The sequence below is a fragment of the Podarcis liolepis genome, assembly GCF_965112155.1.
Source record: "Podarcis liolepis genome assembly, chromosome: 10".
In the NCBI taxonomy this organism is placed as follows: Eukaryota; Metazoa; Chordata; class Lepidosauria; order Squamata; family Lacertidae; genus Podarcis; species Podarcis liolepis.
The window spans coordinates 41,165,742-41,188,346 of NC_139562.1; the positions used below are offsets into that span (position 1 = coordinate 41,165,742).

Below are 22,605 nucleotides of genomic sequence, written 5' to 3' on the forward strand. Positions count from 1 at the left end.
CCTTTTCTTTTTTCTGTAGCTGGGCAGGTGTTGACTTTCAGTGAGTGTTATGGCCTGCATCTCTCACTATTAATGCTTGTGTGTCTGAAGACTGGCTTATTGCTTGACTATAAGTTCAGCTTAAATACACAGTTTCCAGTATTCCAATTTTACCCTATTACTAACAGATATATTGATGTTGTTGTTTAGTTGCAAAGGAGTTCAGAAACTTTCACTTCCTCTTTTGAATAGCCACAGCTTTCCATGTTGTCTGGACCAAGAACTGATTAATCCTAACTATGGCAAGTGTTAGATAAACCAGCTTTAGAAACTATGATTTGAAGCTGGCTTGTTTGAAACTAGCTGTAGTTGCTATTAACCACAGTTTATCAGGGCATATGACATGGCCAACTGTAGTGAAGCAAAAAGCTTCCAAACACTTCCTCCCAGTCACACGGGAGGAGGAGAGGATAGGGATGGAATGCTTGAGCGTGAGGCTTATTGCGATACATTCATTTATCACGCTGTGCTGTGGTTTAGCATGGCATATGTATATGGTGAATGCATCCGTGTTGGCAGATTACTTTGATGTATACTGCGGGCCTTACTACCTACCACAGTTCAGAGATGCTCCGTTCCTTGGATATGTATAAGAATATTGAGGAGCTGAAAAACTAAACCCTAATCTGAATAGTTGAATTGACACTTCACTGGAAGCTAAGTACTACATCTGAATATAAACTTACTGAAAAACATAAGACTCATCTGTGCTAATTGGAAACCTCTGATACCAGCATACTACTTAAAGTGGAAAATGTCACAGGGTTGTGTTATCTTTCCCAAATTGTCATATTAAACTTTTTTTTAAAAAAAATATTAACATTGTTATATACTCGGGGTCCATCAGAGTAGACTCATTGAAGTTGATGAGCATGACTAATTTAGTTCCATTAATTTTAATGGGTTTGCTCTGAGTAAAACTTAATTGAATAAAACCATCAGTACCAAGTTCTAGTTAGTGGTTTCAAAGCAATGTGTCAGATGAAATAATAATAATAATAATAATAATAATAATAATACAGAAGAAATGATCAGTTGCAAAATTTTGCATTAACTGTTTGAGGTAGCTCGTAAATACAGCAGAATTAATTTTTTATATGAGCCTAGATTTCCCCCTGATTAACATGTGCCATGCCAATGCCATAGAGGAGGCATGAGCTTTTATAGCTGAAAGTTGTCTCATTACTGTGAAACTGAAAATTTACCTTTGCAATTAACAGTAGCTAAAAAGAAATAAAACATGTATTTTCTACATGTCTGAATAGGCTTGCCTAAAGAAAAATACTTTAAGCAGGTGTCAAAATGACTGTTGTCAATGTACCTTATTAGAGATACCTCATGCATTCTAGAATATGATCATATACATATCAAAACCCAATCCAAACAGATCACACATGTATAATAATTTATTTTAAATGCAGTTTTGATTTTTCAAAGAATATGTTTATTAACTCTGGGCATTTGGTGCTTTGCAAAAAAAAAAAATTAATACAAAGCATTTTAATACAAAGTATTTTGATATTATGCATGGTGTAACCTTGCTTATTTGAGCAACTCGCAAGAACTCTTTTTCCTTTGTTTATTTATTTTGCCATTTATATCCTCCTTTCAATACAAAAAATCTCAAACTTATGGCATTTACAAATAAGAAATGAAGCACAACAAAATCCAGAACCACCCTAAGAATAACAATGGGCTTTAAAAAGCATCATGAAAATCATTCAACAGCCAAACTGAAAAGTATTAAGTGTAAACAAGAACCCATTTAATAGCATGTTAAGGTGGAGCCAGTTCAATGTCTTTTTGGGAAATTGTTCCATAGTCAGGGTACCACAGCTGAAAACATCCCCTTCCTTTTTTATTTGCCAATAGAAATGCAATAAGGACTCAGAAAGGGGGTGCAGAATTCATGTGAGGCGACAATTCCTGAGCTGCCTTGGCTATTCAGGTTTTAGATGTCACAGTGATCACTGTCAAATTTGCCTGGAATCCAATGACATTGAGAAAACTGACCTGATGTGGTCTGTCCTGCCCAAACAAATGTCTGCCCTCAGCATCCTGAGCCAATTGAAGTTTCTAAGTGTAGCCTCACATAAAGTACATTACAGTAAACCAACCTGGATGTAAGTCCTATTTAAGTCAGTGGGATTTGCTCCCAGATAAGTGAGGGTTAGAATTGCAGCCACTGGCATCAATGTCTTGGACCATGTTTGATTTATTCAGGAAAACAATGCTGCTGGTGAAGCTGAGTACCAGTATTGCCTGCCTATAGTACCTCCATCTTGTCTGGGTTTACATTCATCCTCTTCTACTTCCTAACTGTTATAGGCAAAAGGAAGAAGCCTCTAAGCCAACTTTTCTCAGGTGTTGTTGGGCTACAGCCCCCCATCGTCCCTGACCATTAGCCACACAGTGTCTTTGTAGTTCAACAACATCTCTCTTGTTCGAGATGGTGGGTCTGATTGTCAGGCTTCCCATTTCTGAGGGCACCTGTCAAAAGTGCTTGGTTAAGCAAAGACAATTTTCCATCTTTGGGTGTGTGTTCTTTTCTGGCCAGATGATTGTTCGTGCCCTGGACTTAACAGTTAATCTTGTGGCATCACATCAGTGCCAGTCATTCTCATCCATCCGCTCCCCACGTTGTGCCTTTTCTAGTTCTGTAAAAAATATTGGGGGAACTATGGTGCAAAAAAAAGAAGAAAATAGTATTTAAGCTCTTGTATTCTTTCTCCATACTCAAAACCCAGGCTCTCTTTGTTCTTCACTCTTACAATTATACCTACCTCATTAGAAATTGGACTTGATATTGAAGCTTTCCCTTACCTTCAAGAGTTTAGTAAAAGCAGCAATAGTACCAAGTGCCTCTTGTCCCATTTTAAATCCAACATATCAGTATTTTTCAAAGTAATATAGTGGGTTCCACAGGAAGATGTTGAGCCTATTTTTTCTGGTTTCTAAGGGGAAATTTAAAAGACAAGTTTTTCAGCTCCCGAGTGGAGTGGCAGTAAGGATGACTTTTTAAAAACTTGGATGATAATTTATCTGCTGACTAGATGCATATTGAAACTTCATAAACTTATAGCAGGTGTGGTAAGAGCATTATCATACCACTTGGAACAAAGCAGTGCCTATATAATGGGAATAGAAATACAAGGCATGATGAGGCTCAGCAGATTGTCAGTTAAGTGAGCATTTAATACCTATTTATTTCAATAACATTGCCAGGTTCGCACAAATGCCACATATAGGCATATCTTATAACTTACTTGCCTTATCTTACTTGCCTTATCTTCTTTTAAAAAACAAAACCCACAATTTTGTGTCTATGCTGGATTTTGAAATAGTGGACATGTCAGTTTCTAAGATATGCTCAGAGCTCAAGCCTGTCTGGAAATGAAGTCCTGTGGTATAACTGTCACTTCTGTCGACACTCACCCACCCTTACTCCCAGATGTTTGGAGACAAGGGTGTAGTTGTGAAGAATGCTCTCTACACAATCTCTGAATCACTTTTCTTTGATACAACTCTGAAACCTGAGGCAGGACATCCAAAATGGGTTCCAGTGCCCAGGTCTGGTGAATCTTGCTTCAGTTAATGCACACCCAGGGCTGTGTGAACTGTACCCCACAAAAAGCTAATTACAAATTAAGTAAATATATGCATGCTTATTTTACCTAGAGGAGCACCTATGAAAAACCCTTTTCTTCCATTAGCCCATGTGAGTGGCTTACTATGTGTGGGCTTGACTTGACTAAATATGGTTTGGTTTGTTTTATATTTCACTTCTCAATGATTATAAAATATTCAGTTGCTGCTGTGGATGGACCTTGAGTTCTAAACAGTTAGCCACATATTCAAGTCACCAGCCTGCTTAGAAATATTTTAATATCAATTGGTTTATAAATGGTATTAAATAAACAAACCATTTGGCGTTTGCAGGAAAGGAGGACCATTTGTCTTTGAAGAGACTTTGTATTTAATATATTGTTATTTGTCAAGCATTGCACACTTTACTCTCTGTTTTTCTCTGACAGATGCTACCAGACCTGAAGGCCGATAACCAGAGGCTAAAAGATGAAAATGGGGCCTTGATCAGAGTTATCAGCAAGCTTTCCAAATAAAATTGTTTACTCCAGCTGCAAATCATGGGATTGCACATAATTAGTATCTCCAGTGGACCATAGCATGGAAGTCACTGGAAGTCTGGGAAGATTTCTTGGAGACTGTCATTTTCAGATATTCTGCCAAATGCCCTCTTACCTGGGTGTGTGTTTTTTTTAACCAAGATCATTGTTTCATGTGTTAAAGCAGCTGCTGAGAAGACATAATGACTGAGAAATCTTGTTTACAGCTACTGCATATAAGGAAAGTGTTCAAGGCCAGATAAGCCTCAGATATTTAACCAGTAAGCCTTAGTTGTACATAAACACATGCATCAAAAAAAGCTTTCTGCTACCACAGACAGTTACTTTTATTTTGTTGTGTCACGGTTCCTGGTTTTTTTTTCCTTCTATCCTGCAGTTTTTCTCTCTTACATCTTAAGTTTGGATTTGTGTGTGTTTCCTTCTAATTATTCATATACCAGATTTTTTTGTTGTACAGTATTTTCACAGCTTTACATTTACACACCCCTTTAAAAATGCAACATGTAGCTAACTAAGCCTGTATTGTCCAGCCAGCCACCCCAAAACAGAGAGGTTTTGTGGAACCTTTGCTTTCACTGTTGTGCAATATGCATTATTTCCTATAAAAGATGCTTTAAAAGTCAGTTGCAAGTAGATTGGTTATTTTAAAACTCCTGTCTTCTGCCTTTATTGGTCACTTTTTAAAAGAAAAGAAAAAGGTTTGTAGTGCAAGTTGTTAGATCCTGTAACCATCACATTCATTTTAGCAGGTACTAAGTGATGCTGTATATATTAATGTATATTGTTTGGAGTTTTCAGACCACCACTTGACATGCTTGAATATATTTCCCTATTGCAATTGTGTGTTAAAACAAAATAGGCTGCTCCACAGTAGTGTTTAACAAGGTCCATTTGGTTTAAATTTAGAAATTCTACTTTGTATGGAGTCAGTCTTTACAAAAAATTGAAACTAAAAACAATATTTTATCCCCTTCCATTTTTTATTTGAGTGATCACCCATAATAAAACTTAAGTATAACTTCTTCACTACATTTCACATATCTGTGTTTGAGTGCTGTCTGAAACTGTTGTGCTAGCCAAAGTAATCTTTAAGTCATTTGAAAGCCCTAACCTATTCATTTACGTGCACTGCTAATGCCATGTGAAGAGGCATCTAAGTTGATACCACCACGTTCAGACCATTTTATACATTTCAGTGGCCTTTTTAAAAGTACTCCAGTGAAGATAGCTTTTGTTAGAAAACAAACAGCTTTTATATTTTCACTAAAACCTACTAAATATAACCATCTTCTGGCCTACAGACTATTGCCTAAAAACCACTGAACAGCTCAGCCATTAAAATAAATTGTATATTGTAAAGCTTGTAGTAGCTATTGTATTATTGATTATATTGTATACTATATTAAATGTGAATTTGTACCCCTTCATTTTAAAAGGTCATTGTGTTCTACTTCCTACTTCTTGGGGATGGGACTCACTTCATTTTGGGGTGGGCAAAAGAGAACAACTGTTTGGGGCAAGGAGGACGTGAGTCCTCTTCATAGGGTTGGGTGATTTGGGGAGGGGGGGGAGGGAGGTTTTTTGAAGATGTAAGGTTTTGCTCTTACTACCAAGCTCAGGATTCTTGATTTTAAAGGTACAAGGATAGTTCTGGGATATCTTGTTACAGTAGGTCTGTATGAGTCATAAGTTTGAAGGTGGACATATTTCATGGTCTTAAGCTAATACAAACCAAGGAGAGAAAATATCCATCTGAATGGCTGCAACACGCTGCATAGTGTTGTTGAATTGTTAGGCATACTGTGGATTATATTTGGTCAAGTTTTGGATGCCTGTGAATGATTAAATGTGTATCTAATATTTTAGTGTTTTATATATAGGTTATTTATTCTTTAAAAACTGAATGGCTACTGTGTTACGTTGATTTTATTGGTAGTATTGAGCAGACCTTGCATCTGCATGAAACTACTTGCAAAACCCACTATTTTGCAAAAAAAAATGTATTTTGACATATACAAATAAAATGAATAAAACTATTTTAAATGTGTGGATTTTACTGAGAAGACATTTTAAACGTGAATTTGGTATTTAAATTCTTTGTGGGCATTTTTTTATTGCTTCACTGGGATGCAAAGTACTTTTCAGAGATTGTAATCAAATTGTGTTTGCACAGCTGTAAATGCAACAGTAAAAATGCCATATTTATGCAATCTGTAACAAAATTGAAAAATGTTTATATATTTTACATAAACCTGTCTGCATGGAGAAACTACATGGAAACCAGTTTTTTTATGTGTTGTGCCATGGTAAGAATGCATGATCTTAGAATGTTGCTTAACTCACTAGAATATTTTGTAGCTGAACATACCAGAGGCTTGATATAAATTCATTTAGCTACACTAGCAACTGCTCCTCTATCCCAGCACATGTTTTAATGTTAAGTTCAGATTTTCATTTAGTTCCCTGCTGGAAATAAGCTTGTGGTGTTTGGATACTGGACTATGAAAGAAGTGCTGAATCCTCAGAGAAATGTCACTTGTTTGTTTGAGGACGCTGATTGCGGAACATGCAGTCAGTTTATCCCATGATGGAGTGCATTTACTGTTCTGGAGTTCAAGCAGTGATGAACATAGCTGAGATGTTAACTCCATGGTTTTGGCTGCACATTAAAATAATGGCAAGATGTAAACAGGACTTGAGGCAAAATGGGTTGAAGGAAGAATGGTGTTTCATAATCTGTCTTAACCTATGGGAAACCTAGAACTGGAATGTTGCCCCGTCCTTGTTTTATGCACCTGCAACATTTCCTGAGGTAACGTCACTCTTCAATACCATATAAGATTCCTTTCTTCCTGTTTGTTTCCTCCTTATTTTTCTTGGCTTTTAAATGTTAGTTTTCCTATTTTCTTATATAATTTTAGAATAACTGAATATTTTATTTTTCCTGCTTGTACAACCTGGGGAAAAGAAGCCCCCCTTCACAGCCCCCTTTGTGGGTTTCTGCTGTGTGTGTGTGTGTGTGTGTGTGTGTGTACACGCAAACGTGTGCTCAAGTCACAAAGGACATGGAAAAGCAAGGAGGACAGAAGATAGATAGGTAGGTCTCCTTTCTCTGAGGGGAAAGGACCCGGAGGAGTTGAAAGAAATAAGATAAAAGACTAATATTATTTGTTTTTATCAATAAACAGAGAAAAAAAGAAAGGTAAGCGAGGAAAGCAGTTATTGGAATAACTGAATATTAAAGGACCAGGAAGGAGAGATACATAAAACTAGTAAGGTTTTTTTTGCTGGGGATCAGAGTGGAGAAGTATAGTACAAGTTGAATGTGAAAGGAGAATGGAAGAAATGTCAGGAGATGGGTAAAAATACTTTGAGAGGCATTTAGAGTTTGGAATGGAAAACCCCTTTAAGCAAATTCTGCCTGTACTTCACTTGAAAGTTGAGGTGTGGAACTCCTTGCTGCAGGAAAAAGGCTATGACAAGTCAGCAATTTCAAAAAATTGATTTATCAGTAGAAAGCAATATCAAGCAGCTGATGCTGGTTTGCGACTGGCTCTGCCCCTGCACCACCATTTTGTGACTGCTGTGCCTCCGTAGTTTTCAGCCCTCTCAAGTGGGCCTTGCAGGGTACAACCCTTGGTGTACACCAAATGCAGCAGGGGTTACTTCTGAGTAGACTTCCCACTATTGGGAGTTCTAATCTGACACACCTGTGGTGAATATTGAAACACCGCAGTCTTGATTCTGGATTATTTAATCCAGTATGCTTTTATTTATACTTATACCCACCATTAACATGCAACACCCCAACCACCAACTCTGGAAGCAGTGTAAAGAGTTGTAAACTGCTTCTTACATAAGTACTGTGTGCTCCCATGTGTAATATGTGTCTGATATTCTCAAAGAAAACTTTTTGGGGCGGGGGAATGATACCTTTTTAGGGTTGCCATATGTCCTCTCTTTTTCCAGGACACATCCTCTTTTTTATAGATACCCTATTTTTTGCTCTATAAGACTCATTTTTTCCCTCCTAAAAAGTAAGGGGAAATGTGTGTGCGCCTTATGGAGCGAATGCAGGCTGCGCAGCTATCCCAGAAACGAGAACAGCAAGAGGGATTGCTGCTTTCACTGTGAAGCGTTCCCTCTTGCTGTTCTGGCTTCTGAGATTCAGAATATATTTTTTTCTTGTTTTCCTCCTCCAAAAACTAGGTGTGTCTTGTGGTCTGGTGCGTCTTATAGAGCGAAAAATGTGGTATGTAAAATTAGAGTCATCATAGTGATCCATAGTTAAAAGTAGAAGTCTGCAAATGTGTCCTCTTTTTTGCTCTTCAAAATATGGGAACTCAGCTTGATAGCCACAGAACGGCTTATAGTTAGAGATTTGTGTTGGTTGTGCTGAAGGGATTTTATCAGAATGAATAAAGTGCCCTTTTCCTGTTTTGATGACTTCTAGGTTTGGAATTTGGGCATAAAAGTGTCTACTCTCTCCTGGAGCATATTTTAAACTACATCTGAATGTTTATTTGCTCTTTCACATTTAAAAAGGAAGTAACATTCTAATCTCTTAGACTGAAAAAGTGTTTGATATTCCTCTTGTAGAATATGCATCTGTGGGAATGGGAGATAACAAGTGACCAGCCCAGTAACCAATTCCTATGCGGATTTACTTTGGAGTGAGTTGCATTCAGTTTGCTCTTGTCTGAGGTCCCATTTTCCATATTCTCCTGCTGCTTCACCCTTGTGTCACCCACTTCAAAGAATTGTAGAATTATAGAGTTGGAAGGGACCCAATCACACAAATTTCCACAATTTATTCCAGTTGCAGAATGTGGGTGATGGAGCAAAAACTGACATTTTCAGGAAAAAAAACAGAGCACATAATCTAGTTTCACTGTGTACGTTAAGAAGACTGAAAATCTCATGGTGGGGAATCTTACCTGCATTTTCCAAAGAAATTAAACCAGCTGGATTGCACCTGTGCATTATGCACAGCAATGCATTCCAGAACAGAGTAACTGCTCATTTCTTAAGCAAATTGAACCATAATTCCCCACACAGGGAAGAGCTGTTAGGTTTATTATTATTGTTGTTGTTATTATTATACCAACTAAAGGGACTACAGTATTCCAGTGGAGCGGAAGTGGACAAGAAGTCTCTCACACACTGCTGTGTGATGTGGGAATGTTATGCTGGGCATTATGCCTGCTGATAAATGAGATGCTCAGAACATAAGGTCATAATCTTTTCTGCGGAGGGAAGCTCTTGCCTTATGTAGAGAAAAACAGTTAATAGGCATGAATGTTCCGTGATTTAAAACCAGTCTAGCAACCCTTGAGTGATATAAAATAAACAAAAAGTGCTTCTAAAAGCACCACACTAGAGCTACAGAAAGAAGGAAATACCATTCTTCTTATCACTCTTAAGTGAAACTACATTTTGCTGTTTTTAAAATTATTAACTGTAAGAAAAACTTGGTCTTTAAATAACTAACTGTTCTCTTAAAAAGCATTGCTTATTGTACAGTAGTGAGCAAAAGTCATTTTGTGACTTTCCCCCCTTTAACCTTATCTGTGAAGAGGGGTGCATATGTGTAGGTTATCAGTCTTAAGAAGCTGAGGGGAAAATAGAGCATTAGGATAATACCATAAGCAACATTTATGAATGTATAGTGTCAGGCACACAATTTTAAAGGAATCCAGGTTTCGTCAATGAATGGAAGGGGGGAGGGCTGCTGCTAAAATCACTGAACCAGCTGATCCCAATTATGACATCCCTGCATTTTAAGCTAGTGCTGATTAGATATAAAAAATGTATATCACTCTTACTACCTTTGTATGGTCACCTGTTGGATGGGTTGAAAGAACAATTTGGCTTTGCAGCCCTCGTAAATTGGTGCTCATCTCCCAAAAAGACTTGGGGGTTATAATAGTTAAGAACTACTATCCATTGTATATTATATTGCTGCATAAAATGCTCATCAACAAGGCTAATGTGAAGTTCATTTGGCCTTGGGAGGACAAGCTCATTTGTACTTAAAATGTGATGCATGGAAATACGTTGAAACCAGAACACAAATTTTATTGCATTATTTATTTATTTTTAATCCACAGTGCCGTTGCTTTTTATGGTTTTCAAAGGCAGCTATGCTGGTCCATAAGCAGGAGGGTATTCAGCAGTCCATTTTGGTGTTAAGACCATCTAATATAAATAGTATATATCCAATCAAATGTGGTGTCTTGAAATCAGATATGTTGCATTTAGTAACCCAGATGCTGCAGCAAACCGTCCCACTTCTTTTAAATCTTCAGTTTTACTCTCAGTATATTAATAGTGAAGAGCTTGCTACAGCGACCAGTTAAGAGCACAAGGAATCTCCAGACCATTAATCAGGAGGCCATTTAAACTCCCCCTGGCACTACAACTAGTGACACTCTGGGAAGTGAGTGGTGAAGAAATACTTCTCACTTATGTCATAGTCTGATGGTGATGACAAATGATGGTCTTTTTATTGGACTGCAGCCACTATGGACTGAGTAGCTACATGGCATAGAATTTTAATTCCATCTTCTACCACAAGGTGCGAAACTTACACGGAAATTGAATTTTAATAAATGGTCCTAGTTGGGCAAGACCAGTATGTGATTAATGTTTTCTTGGATTATTCTTGGTTTTAGGCTTAAACTGGAGCAGGAGCTTGTAGTTTTGCATACCCAACATAAACATTCATAGAATTGTAGACCAAATGATCCAACCCCCTGCAATGTAGGGATATGCAGCTTTCCCATACGGGGATCAAACTTGCAACCTTGACATTATCAGCACTATGCTCTAACCAACTGAGCTACAGAGAACACACAGCTTTCTAAAATACATTGTAGATGTGAGGTCCTGCCTAGTCACATGGTATGAAGTACCTTCTCTGTTCCAGCTTGCTAGTTACATTAAAAAACAAACAAACACACTTTTCTAAGTCAGCACTGCTGTGGTCACTGCAGGAATGTTGTATGGTTTTGAAAACGAGCTGTTTCCTATTAAATCTCTCTGGATTAATATGTTATGTATGCTGTGAAGGAGTCTGAGAAACCTGACATTATGTTTGTCTTCTGGTATACATCCTGCTCCTGCCTGTTTTTAACAGTGGATGAAATCTTAACTGCTGCTGGTAGGGTTTGGTTTGTTTGTTCTTAAGTGAAAGTGCATATTTGGCTTCAAATTGTAGCAGGGCTGAAATAGTCATGTTACAGCAAGGCATTCTCGCTAGGACACGCATTAGATTTGGGAAGTAATTTTAAATTCAGACAGCAGGTGGCACCCATGAGCCTTTCCAAGTCATAGTTTCACAGCAAGGGCCTTTTCTAAGCAAAACCTTACACTGTATTTGCATATCTAATAACAAAATACTTTATCTCAATAACAGCTTTTAATTAATATAGCTCTCCAGGTTGAATGTATTGAAATTAATGGATCATTAACAGGTTACTGAGCTTTCAAAGTAGTTGCAATGAAATGTAATATACCCTCTAGCAAACATAAGATGCAGAATCAATATAGTGCCACTATCCCGCTCCTTGATGATCCTCTTCTGAAAATATTTTTATAAAATCTCACTGGAAAGTTATTTGATATATGCTGCAATATTTCAGCCTAAGTTTATATGCCTGCTGTCATACATATGATGAAGCAGGCTTAGAAATGTCATAACATTTTTTGCTGTTAAAAGAATAATACTGTTGTTTCATATCCTTATGTTCACATATCTCTGAGCCCCATTTCAACTACCACGGTTTATTTCAGCACAATCCTGCATCAACACTAAGCTGTTTTGGAGACTGCACTACACAGGGAGTACAGAGACATGGACTTGTTTCATAAACGATAGATACATTAGCAGCAGTTACTCTCTTTGTCATTGCAGAGACCTGTAATATCAGAATAATGGTCTCTCAAGACGTTCCTTTACCAAAAAGACAGCTGGTTGTTTTTTGTTTATTAATGTGCCATGTTGCTTTTGAGATTTCCCATAATGGACCATGGGTTGGGCTAGCTGATGAGAAAAGCAAGCAGAGACAGATGCACAAAGGTAGGAGAAAAATAGTAGCGCCTTGAGATATTTGGACAGTAAGCAGTCTATAAATGCAAATAGTTAAAAAAAGAATAAGCTTTGTAGCAGTTCAGTCTACCTTGGGTAACCTGACCTACATATTAAACTTTTCTCAAGCTCTAAATTGTTGTCAGGTTGTTGTGCAGCATATTGATTTTTATGCTTTTTACTGGTGTTTGAAACAGGTTGCCTGCTAGCTGAGCTGTTCATGTGTTGTGTTGTTTTCTCCATCTGATAAAGCTAGCCACCTCAGAGGAGCCCCTGAAGGAAAAGAGATGCACCTACTTTCCCCTATGCAATGCAGCTAGTACGATCCAGCTTTCTAGAGTATATGGTTATAATGGAACAGTTCTGGTTACAGTGGCAGTGTTGTGGTTTCACTTCCATGCCGAGTCATTGAAAGAATTTTGAGTGCTTGTGCCAGCCATTGGGTGTAGCCAGGATACTTCCCTTCTATCAGAGTGGTGGTCATGTTCCTTCCATTGCTTTAATGTGAAGAAGTAGTACACCAGTCACTGTAACTGAGTATCTTCAGTTACAGATAGGTAGCCGTGTTGGTCTGCCATAGTCAAAATAAAAAAATTCCTTCCAGTAGCACCTTAAAGACCAACTAAGTTAGTTCTTGGTATGAGCTTTCGTGTGCATGCACACTGTGTATCTGAAGAAGTGTGCATGCACACGAAAGCTCATACCAAGAACTAACTTAGTTGGTCTTTAAGGTGCTACTGGAAGGAATTTTTTTATTTTGAGTATCTTCACTTACTATCTTTTCTCTTTCCTTCTTTCTTTTGACAACATTGCTCACATTCCAAGTTCCCTAATGGAGCCACTACTTCATTGTACTCTCCATTACTAAAACCAATGTCCTTTTAATTTCAAAAGCTCCAAACTATATAAAAATGAAGGGGCTGTCTTTAGTTTTATTTCATCCAGTGCTTTTTTTCTTAAAAAAGGTATGTTTAGGGGTACTCTCATTTTCCTACTCATATTGAAATACTGCCCCTCAATGAGGCCAAACTTAGATTCACAAAATGTTTAATGGTATGTGTACCCCTGCATCCCCCCAGAAAAAAGCATTGATTTCATCTAAAGGCATTTGTAGGAGCAAAGATGACTTTGCCACTGCTTAAAAGATGTAGATGCTTCTGCCAAAGTGGGAAAAGAGGAAGTTGCCTACAAAGTTGGTCCATCAAGGTCAGTATTGTTTACACCAAGTAATAATGACTCTCCAAGGCTTCAGATGGGTCTTTCCCAACCCTGAAGATGCCAGGAATTGAACCTGGGACTTTTGCATGCAAAGCAGAGGTCAGTCGCATCCTTTGAAGAAACATTCCCAAACTTAATTGGAAAAAAATCCTTGGCAAAGCAATAACTAGCCAAGTCATAAAGCAGAATCCAAGACTGTATTAAAGAATGGCACTGTAATTTTGGAGTGTCTATTCAGCGCTAAAAGAAGTGTGCGTGTTCTGCAGTATAGCGTGCTTCTGTAATGGAATTACCTGGCCACACCAAGGCACAGTTTTCAGGAGGGGAAACACAGGTAGAGATGTACTAGGTGGGACTGCAGCCATGCAATCACTTTACCGTTTCCCATGCAGTATTTTTAATCTATAAGCTCCAGCTACACAAGTATTGCACTTCCCACTTTGCTACCAATGATTAGTTCATTGTGTGGGCTAGAGTCAACAAAACCTAGTTCCCTCTCTGATTAGAATTGCTATGAGGGCCTTTTCAAAAATAAAAAAACTAAAAGAAAAGACTATGCAGCAAGTACCGGTAATCACCTTCCAAGCCTGGAGAATCTTTCTATGAGACTGATGCATGGAATATAATAGGGTATTTCTGAAGCTTTTTGCACAGTCCATCAAGTTGCTAAAATTATGTTTTTAGAAGTTTAACCAAAACTGGTTTCATTTTTTAGCCAGTTCTTGCTTAGGGGTGCTAGGTGGATTCTAGTGAGCATTGCAATGTTTGAATGATAGTTGATTAAGCTTTAACTGATAGCCAAGATCAAATGAACTGTTAGGAGCATAATACAAAACAGGGTCTCAGCAATCTTCTTCCAAGATCAAGATGAATACAGAACAGTGAAGTATGAAAACATTCAGAGCGGTTAATTGGGAGGGATGGGGTGGGAAGAGAAGGAAGGCTGGGTTTCTAGTAACTAGTAAAAACATGATTCAGATTGAAACAGACAATAAGACAGTAACTGCTAGATTGGATATTAATATCTTGGGTATGTTCCCCTTTGAAGCTGTAAGGTGGCAACAGCTGGAATGCTGTGTTTAAGATTGAGCCAATTAAACAAGTTAGAACACAGATAAATAATGTCTCGCATGCCTGGTAGAGATGAAAATGAATTCCTCTTCAAGGCACTGTCTCTTAACAAGAACATTAAATTATACAGCTGTTCAATTCCGATGGAATTGTTGGAATAGAATTGGACATTCAGCAATACGGACAAGCAACCTGATAAAAGGAAATTAAAGTGCTTGTCTTCCATAACTCAGAACAAAATTATTATTTGTACCAGATTAGAGATATGTATCTCTGAGGAAGAGAGAAATGATCCCTTATATAAGGGACCTATGGCAATTCCCTCATTCCAAGGATAACCCCCCCTAAAGAAGTATGTGCACGCATCTAGATCAGGAGTAGTCAACCTTTTTATACCTACCGCCCACTAATGCATCTTTCCTTACCGCCCACCAGTGCTCAATGGATGGAGGATTCAGCTTGTGCCAAAGAATGCCCTACCACCCACCTAGAATCCTGAAACGCCCGTTAGTGGGCGGTAGGAACCAGGTTGACAACCCCTGATCTAGATTGTCTGGTAGATAATGCTGGGGAGGGGTCAGAACTGAACGTTGGCACCAATGACAAGCAAAAATGTAGTCAAGAGGTCCTGGAAGCAAAATGTAGATTGCTAGATAGAATGTTGAAAGCCCCCCAGAATCATCTTCTTTTTTTAAATGGTAAATAAGGCATTGGGAGTGCACAGGCACAGGATAGCAACTCAGAGAGATCAAAGCATGGCTGGCTAAAGACACTCAAAGAGAGACACAGTGCGTAAACGTCTATATGCTAATGTTAGAAGTCTACGAGCCAAGGGGGAGAAACTGCAGTGCTTTGTCTTGGAGGACAGAATTGATATAGTGACCGTAACAGAAATCTAGTGGAATGGAGAGGACCAGTGGATATAAACTCTATAGGAAAGAAAGGGAAACACAGTAAACCCACAACTTAGGCTGCTTTTACTTACATGGTTTCAGCTTTACATGGGTGGGTGGGATGAATAATTAAATGCAGAGCGGGAAGAAACCCACCCAATGGCTTTTCCTCGTTTACCAGGCATTGAACAGGTAACGCAAGGGCTCTGGAAGCACCTCACAGTCCTTGTGCCACCTTCCCAAAGCATGGTGGCACTTTCCTTACCAGCCTCTAGGAAGTAAACAAGAGGGCTCTGGAAGCATCCCAAAGGCCTGTAAGGAAGGCACCACCTCACTGACCAGGGTCACAGGTGAGCACCTCCCCATGATGTTTCCAGACCCTGATAAGCAGCTCTCCACTTTGAGGGTCTTTGCCTTTGCATGATTTGCCTTTATGATTGTATCTGGGCACTTCAGTTGTCTGCAAGGGATTCCCTACATGGTGGGGAGATGTTGCCAGCCTTCATGTCATGTTTGCTGACATCTTTGTAATGCGGAGTTGGTCTGCCAATGGGCCTGGTGCCTGACACCAGCTCCCAGCAGAGCATGTCCTCCTTGAGGATCCTGCCACCTTCCATTCTGTGGACATGACCAAGCCAGCGTAGACGTCACTGAGACAGGAATGCAAGCATGCTGGGAATGTGGGCTTGTGAGAGCACATCTTTGTTTGAGAGACTGCCTGCCATATGTTGCCCACAATCTTCCTGATGCAGCACATGTGCAAGGTGTTGAGACATACTGCTCAGGGTATATACTCAAGTCCCAACAAACCTCTGTCTCAAAACAAGATCTTTACTTGCTTAAATAGTACAGAGCAATTTTAAACAGTGGGCTTATCAGCACACTTGCTTTCTCCTAGGGATGTGTGAATATGTCAATTTCGGTTTCTCTGGTTTAGACATTTTCCCCACCCTTAAGTTCAGTTTTCCACATTTGCACATCAGTTTGTAAGTTTATGTAAAAATGTCTTCACGAAGTATCTTCAGCATTTTAGTGCAAATGTCTCCTTGTATTTTTGCACAGCATTTCCCCCTAACATAATGCATTTTGTATGCTATTTTCACCAATATATTTACACATACTACCCTGGTATGCATTCTTGAACACATTATTTGGCTGTAGAACCGCATTGCAAAATTCACAAGTAATGGTTTTTGTATGCTAAATTGCAAGTTATCCTATATTTCCTTTTCCAAAAGTGGCCTATATTGAGATTATGGTAATCTTAGCAGCACAATGCAAACTTTGCTGTCCTTCTGCCAGCAGGTGATGATTTTCCTGTTCCAATAGGTTTTTGGGAACTGTCTGTTTCTAAGCAAAGGGCTGGTGTCGTGATGTTTTTATTGTAATGATCTGTATGTTTATACACAGAGAGAGAAACATTGTTTTAATTCTCTTACATTCAATTGGCTTTTGATTATGGGTCGTTCCCCACCCCCCATGTTTTTAATTGTTCCCATTTTATCTGTAAGCGGTCTTAAGTCCCTATCAAAGAAGAAGGTGAGATATAAAGAAATAGAAATACAACAACAACAGTTGCTTTGAATACTTTAATTTGCTTCTGCAGGCAAGGGGAGGGACATAGTGTTATGAATAGCAGTATCCTGATCACTCTACATCCTATTCTGCTACAGGCACTTACACTATGTTTGTGATATTTCAGCAAGATTGCATGACCCTTTCAAGCTATTTGCCCACAATTGCTTATTTAGAATTAAGTCCACTTTGTTCAGTGTGGCTTCCTTGCAGGTAAGCATGCAAATAGTTGCAGCCACAGTCTCTTTCTAAACTGTGGAAAGACAAATCACTTTCCCAAGAGGAGTTATAAATTAGGGGCTTTCCATGCTGCTAGGTCAGCACTGAACCACACATATGGGAAGCAGAATCTGAACTAATGAGGTACAGCATTGCAGAGTTTGTGCAGTGTGCCCTGTATGAACAGTGCCACCTGCACTAATCCTACAGTCTGATGTACTGAATAATATAAATTGGTGTATCTCAACTTAGATGCAGCAACCCTTCAAGCTTGGAAAGAGGCACTCTCCATATTCGATATAAATTTATTATGCCCTAACTATATTGTGAAACATTACTTCCAAATATATGCCTTCAGGACTACGAAAGCAGATTTAAGACATTGTTTTTCTTCTTCTTCCTGCACAAAGAATCCCTCTTTATAGTTAACCTGTCATCTGTGAAGTGCCCATAAGTAATGGCAACACAAGTGTTCCTAGCATTTTTTAAAACAAAACAAAACCCAAAAACCCCCTACTTCTGCTTAAATGTTTAGAGAGAAAAATAACTAAGAAGGGCTGATGGAAAAAATCCAGTGCTATTATGTTCCAAGATGTGGGTGAAGAAAATATGCAAAATGATACTTACATTTATTTAGGACTTTATCCCCGAAAGCTCTCAGTAAGTGCTACCGCTATTAAGATGCAAACATCTCATGTCAGCATTTTTGCACTGGGCACTTAAACCAACCTCACCACAGCATAACTTGAGTTAATCAATAACAGACTATAGGGGTCACTGAGCATTTTTGGAATTTAAAAAATAACTTTTCAAGGGTTGGGAAATAAAAGGTACCACTGCCCGTACGGGCCAGTCTTGACAGACTCTAGGGTTGTGCACTCATCTCACTCTAGAGGCCGGGAGCCAGCGCTGTCCGCAGACACTTCCGGGTCACGTGGCCAGTGTGACGAAGCTGCTATGGTGAACCAGCACCAGAGCAGCACACGGAAACACCATTTACCTTCCCGCTATAAAGCGGTACCTATTTATCTACTTGCACTTAAGGGTGCTTTCGAACTGCTAGGTGGGCAGGAGCTCACCCCGCCGCGGGGATTCGAACTGCCGACCATGCGATCGGCAAGTCCTAAGCGCTGAGGTTTTACCCACAGTGCCACCTGCGTCCCCTAACAACAACATATGGAGCTATTAGTTCAAAAGCAGTGGAAGATCACTGTTCCTGTTTACTGATAAGAAAGTGAGTGTGCACAGGATTGCCCTCTTAAACACATCTTACTTTTTGAAATATTTTTCTGTGACTATTGCTTTCTTTTAGTTCAAGAAAGAGGAAAGAACCACTAGATTTTAGATTAAGATATGTGATTTTTAAAATGTCATAAAAAATCAGTTACACAGCCTTAAAAAATGTTTTAGGCTGCAATCCTATAACAACTTACCTCAGCGTAAGTTCCACTGAAGGCAATGAGACTTATTTCTGAGTAGACATGCATAGGATTGTACTGTTAAAGTGAAATCTGACCTACATTAAAAAACTTATACATAACCATCTTAAAACTGAATAAATGAACCTCTTTCAAATGCTTGAATTAAAGGCTGGCATGGCTCTATCTATGAGAAAATATTGACAGAGGTAAAGCATTTAAAATTACACATTGACATATCATAGGTGATATTGTAGTAAACTCTGAATATTTATTACTAATCAGCCAAACAGTCTAGTCATATGAGCACATCTTTTAGTCTTACTAAACTCACTTTGACTGGGTTATGCCCTAACATTTCAACCTGTTATCAAACTATTTTTTGCCCTGGTGTCTATTTTTAGAAAGTTCTGGACATTTAGTTATTACAAAGAGCCAAACAAAAATTGCCCTGTTTCACAATTGTCTGTTTGTCTTGCTTCCAAGCATGTAGTTCTATAGTGTAAAAAGTATGTGGATTATATGTCCAAAGTTTTTGGATTATACTTAGGTTGTATAAAAACTCTATTCAGTGGCAAGCAAATTACCTGCTACAGCAACCAATTAGCATACATGATTTGCTTAGGAAATGTAAGATTTATACAATAGATTTTCCCCCTTACTAATTTAAATCAGTCCACCCTGATCTCAGCAGTGGAACTAAGTAACTAGCCAGTCCATAATTTTATTTATTTATTTATTTAGAAAATTTATCAGCCACTGGATCACAACAAAATTATTCAAGTGGTGTACAAATAAAATTACAAATTAAGCATAACTAAAACCCACCAACCATTTCAAATCAAATATACATAAAACCATCATTAAAAAACCAAAGATAAAATTAACAAAACTTTAAAAACAGATACAACTAACATAATGTCTGGATAAGCTTGTTGAAACAAAACACTTTCAGCAAACTTCTAAAAAGTATAGTGTGGGTCTGTGTAGTGTCAATAGGCAGGGTGTCCTAGTGCACAGGTGGTGCCACATTAAAGGGTCACATTGAAAGCACATATGATTGTTCCAGTACTATTACTATCTTAAACACAACTCACTAAAAGAAACCTTCTGAAAAATAATGCTCCCTTTACAGCCAGGAAAACCCACTAATCATGAATCTGTGTTGAATAATGACACTAGTGTATGGTTACTTATATTTCCAATGGAGGGGGCCTATGTAAATAAAAGCTCTAGGGAGCCTGAGAAAACCCCATGAGGGGTAGTCACATTCTTTCTTTTCAGCTAGCCTGATGGTACATTTTCACATTAATAACTTTAGATTATCCTAACATGATACCCTATGGTTATGTTACAGTACATTTGTCCCTTCTATTAAAATGACGCAAGGCTCCTTCATCACCTGGATTGCTACTTCATGTAGGGGCCACAATGAGGCAGCTGTTTGATCTAGAATTAATTTCAACAGGGAGCGCTGATGCACACACGCAAAGGAATGTGCACACAGGTAAATTCCTTCAGCTGAAATGTATAAGAAACCTGAATCTCTCTGTGGCATCGGAGCTCTTGCACCTGGAACAGGCCACTATCAATGACTACATTTTTTAATGAATGCATCATGCTAATTATGTTACTTGCACATAAATGAGAATTGTCACTTAGCTCTGTCAGCTTATTTTACATTAACAATTGTATTGTTGATTAATCATCTGCCTATTAACCAACAAACTGCTTTAATCTCTTCAAGTTTCCACACAATTCCTTAACATAAACATATGTTTGCAATAGTGTAGGAAGTGTAGGAGAGCACACAACTTTTTCAGCAAAAGCTACTGTTCACTAAGTATGCTCGTAATTTACAAGCTCAAACCAAATAATATTTGCTCACTGATGAATCTACTACAGCTTTACTTTCTGATATTCAGATGCTGCTTCTCAGTGCTGAGGAAGTCAATTCTGCAGAGTCCATTACTTTTATATCCCATCCATGGGCATAGCCAAGGGGGGCACCTGCCCCCCCCCCCCGATCAAGTAAAACAATAGAAATACTTAACTAGCTGACCAATCACCTCGGTTCTGCCCCCCCAAGTCCTGGTTACACCCATGATCCCATCTTTCCTCCAATGAGCTCAAGATGGGGCACATGGTTCTCCTTGGCCCTTTCATTCTCGCAACCCCTGTGCAGTAGGTTAGGCTGAGAGATGCAACTGGTCCCAAATCACCCAACAAGCTCTGTGGCTGAGTAAGGATTTAAACCTGGATTTCCCAGTCCTAGTTCAAGAACAGTAATTGCCACACCAAAAAATTCTGCCACCTGGCTCTACTCAACCTATCTCTATTATCAATTAAGATGTACAAGTGGGGCATGCTGTGTCGAGTCTGCCTGTTAAGTCATGCTCTCATCCAGGATATACAGTTTTCTTCCCTTCCTTCCAAAAGTCAGCCAGCGTTCATTATTCACTGGGTTCTTTCCCCATGCCACACCCAGAGTCGTCGTTCCTGAAACTTTTTTGTGCTTCTGCAAAAGTACAGAAATTCTCCTAAGCCTGCTGTTACCTCCCTTTTGTGCATGGCTGGCAGCATTTTGGCTACATAAGGCGCCACAGTGAAATCATTGCTATTAGTGCACATAAAGGATATGCAAAACTCTGACATCCCACCCCTAATATAAGTACTTGTGTCAAATACTGATTGGGAGTCAGGTACCACAGAGTTGGAAGGGACCGTGAGGGTCACCTAGTCCAAATCCCTGAAATACAGTAATAATTTACCCAATGTGGGGCTCAAACCCATGACCCTGAGATTAAGAGGCTCATGCTCCACTGAGCTATCCCAACTGTGACTGATTGGAAGTCAGGTAGCATTTAACTTGTGTGTTTAATACAGCTGTAGTCCCGGCAAACTTCTGCCAATTTTAATGCATTATTTATTTCATAGGTATTAAAAGGCCAGGCTTTTTGAGTGTGTCATCTGCCACACTGCTGCAGATTAGCTTAATACAAGTTAGAATTGGAGCAGTAGGATGAGGCAGACCCTGCCAGTTCCTTAGAAGACACAGTGCACCTGCATAACATATTATTATTTCAACCTGGCAGCCACAGTGGTGCATCAACCGCTCTGCTGGCGAGAGCCGTGTTTTTGCAAGCCTGATGTATATTCCCACTGGAATGGCCTTTTTGTCTGTGCTTACTTCGGGAGAAAGGAATTACCGGTAGGTTCTCCTACAGGGAATCAGGTATTGGCGAGCTTCCTGTCACCTGGGCGAGGGAGGCAACGCCGGCGCGGCGAGCAGGAGCAGGAGTCGCGATCAGGTTACAGCGGGGAACTCGGATGAGCTCCTTCACACAGGCACCAAGGGCGAGGGAGGATCCTCCACGCCCCTTCACCCATTGTCAGGGCCACCTCGGCAGTTTCCGCTTGCGCTTCGGCTCCTTTCGGCCGGCCACCCTCCGCCCTGTGGGAGAAAGACGGGGAGCTTCGGCAGCGCCGCCGCCGAGCCTTCCGGGACTCGCTCGAGAGTTCAGTGCACCAAGCGCACCACTCACCTGGGAGAAGCGGCGATCTCCGGCTCCGCCGCCGGCTCCTTCCTGGAAAGAAGCATCAACCACCTGATTGAACTCCTCGCGGGTCAGTATAGAAACTCTGCTCGGAGTTGAAGCCAAAGCAGGCGGACGAGCCGTGCAGACTGAGCGGTGGGGTCGGGGGAGAAAAGAGATAAGGAGAACTTGCTGCTCATTAAAAGGCAAGAGACTTGCGCGCGCCGGGGAGGTGGGGGAAGGAAACTAGATATATATTTTGCCTGGGGTTTTTTTTTGTACTTTTGCAATCAGGATGGGAAAGCAGTAGATCTGCTAACTCCGGCAACTCTGCACCCAGTAAACAGAGGGTGAGTGAGAGAGTGATATCTGAAAATATCGGGGCAGGCGGGGGTGTGTATG

General features: G+C 39.5%; 1 protein-coding gene and 1 long non-coding RNA gene across 9 annotated transcripts in view; one reads left to right on the forward strand and one right to left on the reverse strand.

The window, feature by feature from the left end:
* The window catches only part of PPP1R12A (protein phosphatase 1 regulatory subunit 12A), a 90,672-nt gene extending 84,452 nt beyond the window's left edge, over positions 1-6,220 (forward strand). For all 7 annotated transcript variants that reach the window (XM_083463086.1, XM_083463083.1, XM_083463085.1 and 4 more), the window contains one exon: positions 4,074-6,220. Coding sequence is in view for 4 of the 7 variants with exons in the window: in XM_083463085.1 (XP_083319211.1) it covers positions 4,074-4,160 (87 nt within the window). In the remaining 3 variants the exon portion in view is untranslated. The remainder of the gene's footprint in view (positions 1-4,073) is intronic.
* LOC310687696 lies at positions 3-22,348 on the reverse strand. 2 transcript variants are annotated; one of them, XR_014516537.1, is made up of 3 exons: positions 22,213-22,348; positions 2,446-2,717; positions 1,445-2,354 (listed from the first exon to the last, which is right to left on the reverse strand). It is a non-coding gene; the product is annotated as an uncharacterized lncRNA (long non-coding RNA). The 2 variants fall into 2 exon arrangements; XR_014516536.1 differs by having other exon boundaries at positions 3-2,717.
* Positions 22,349-22,605: the final 257 nt, after the last annotated feature.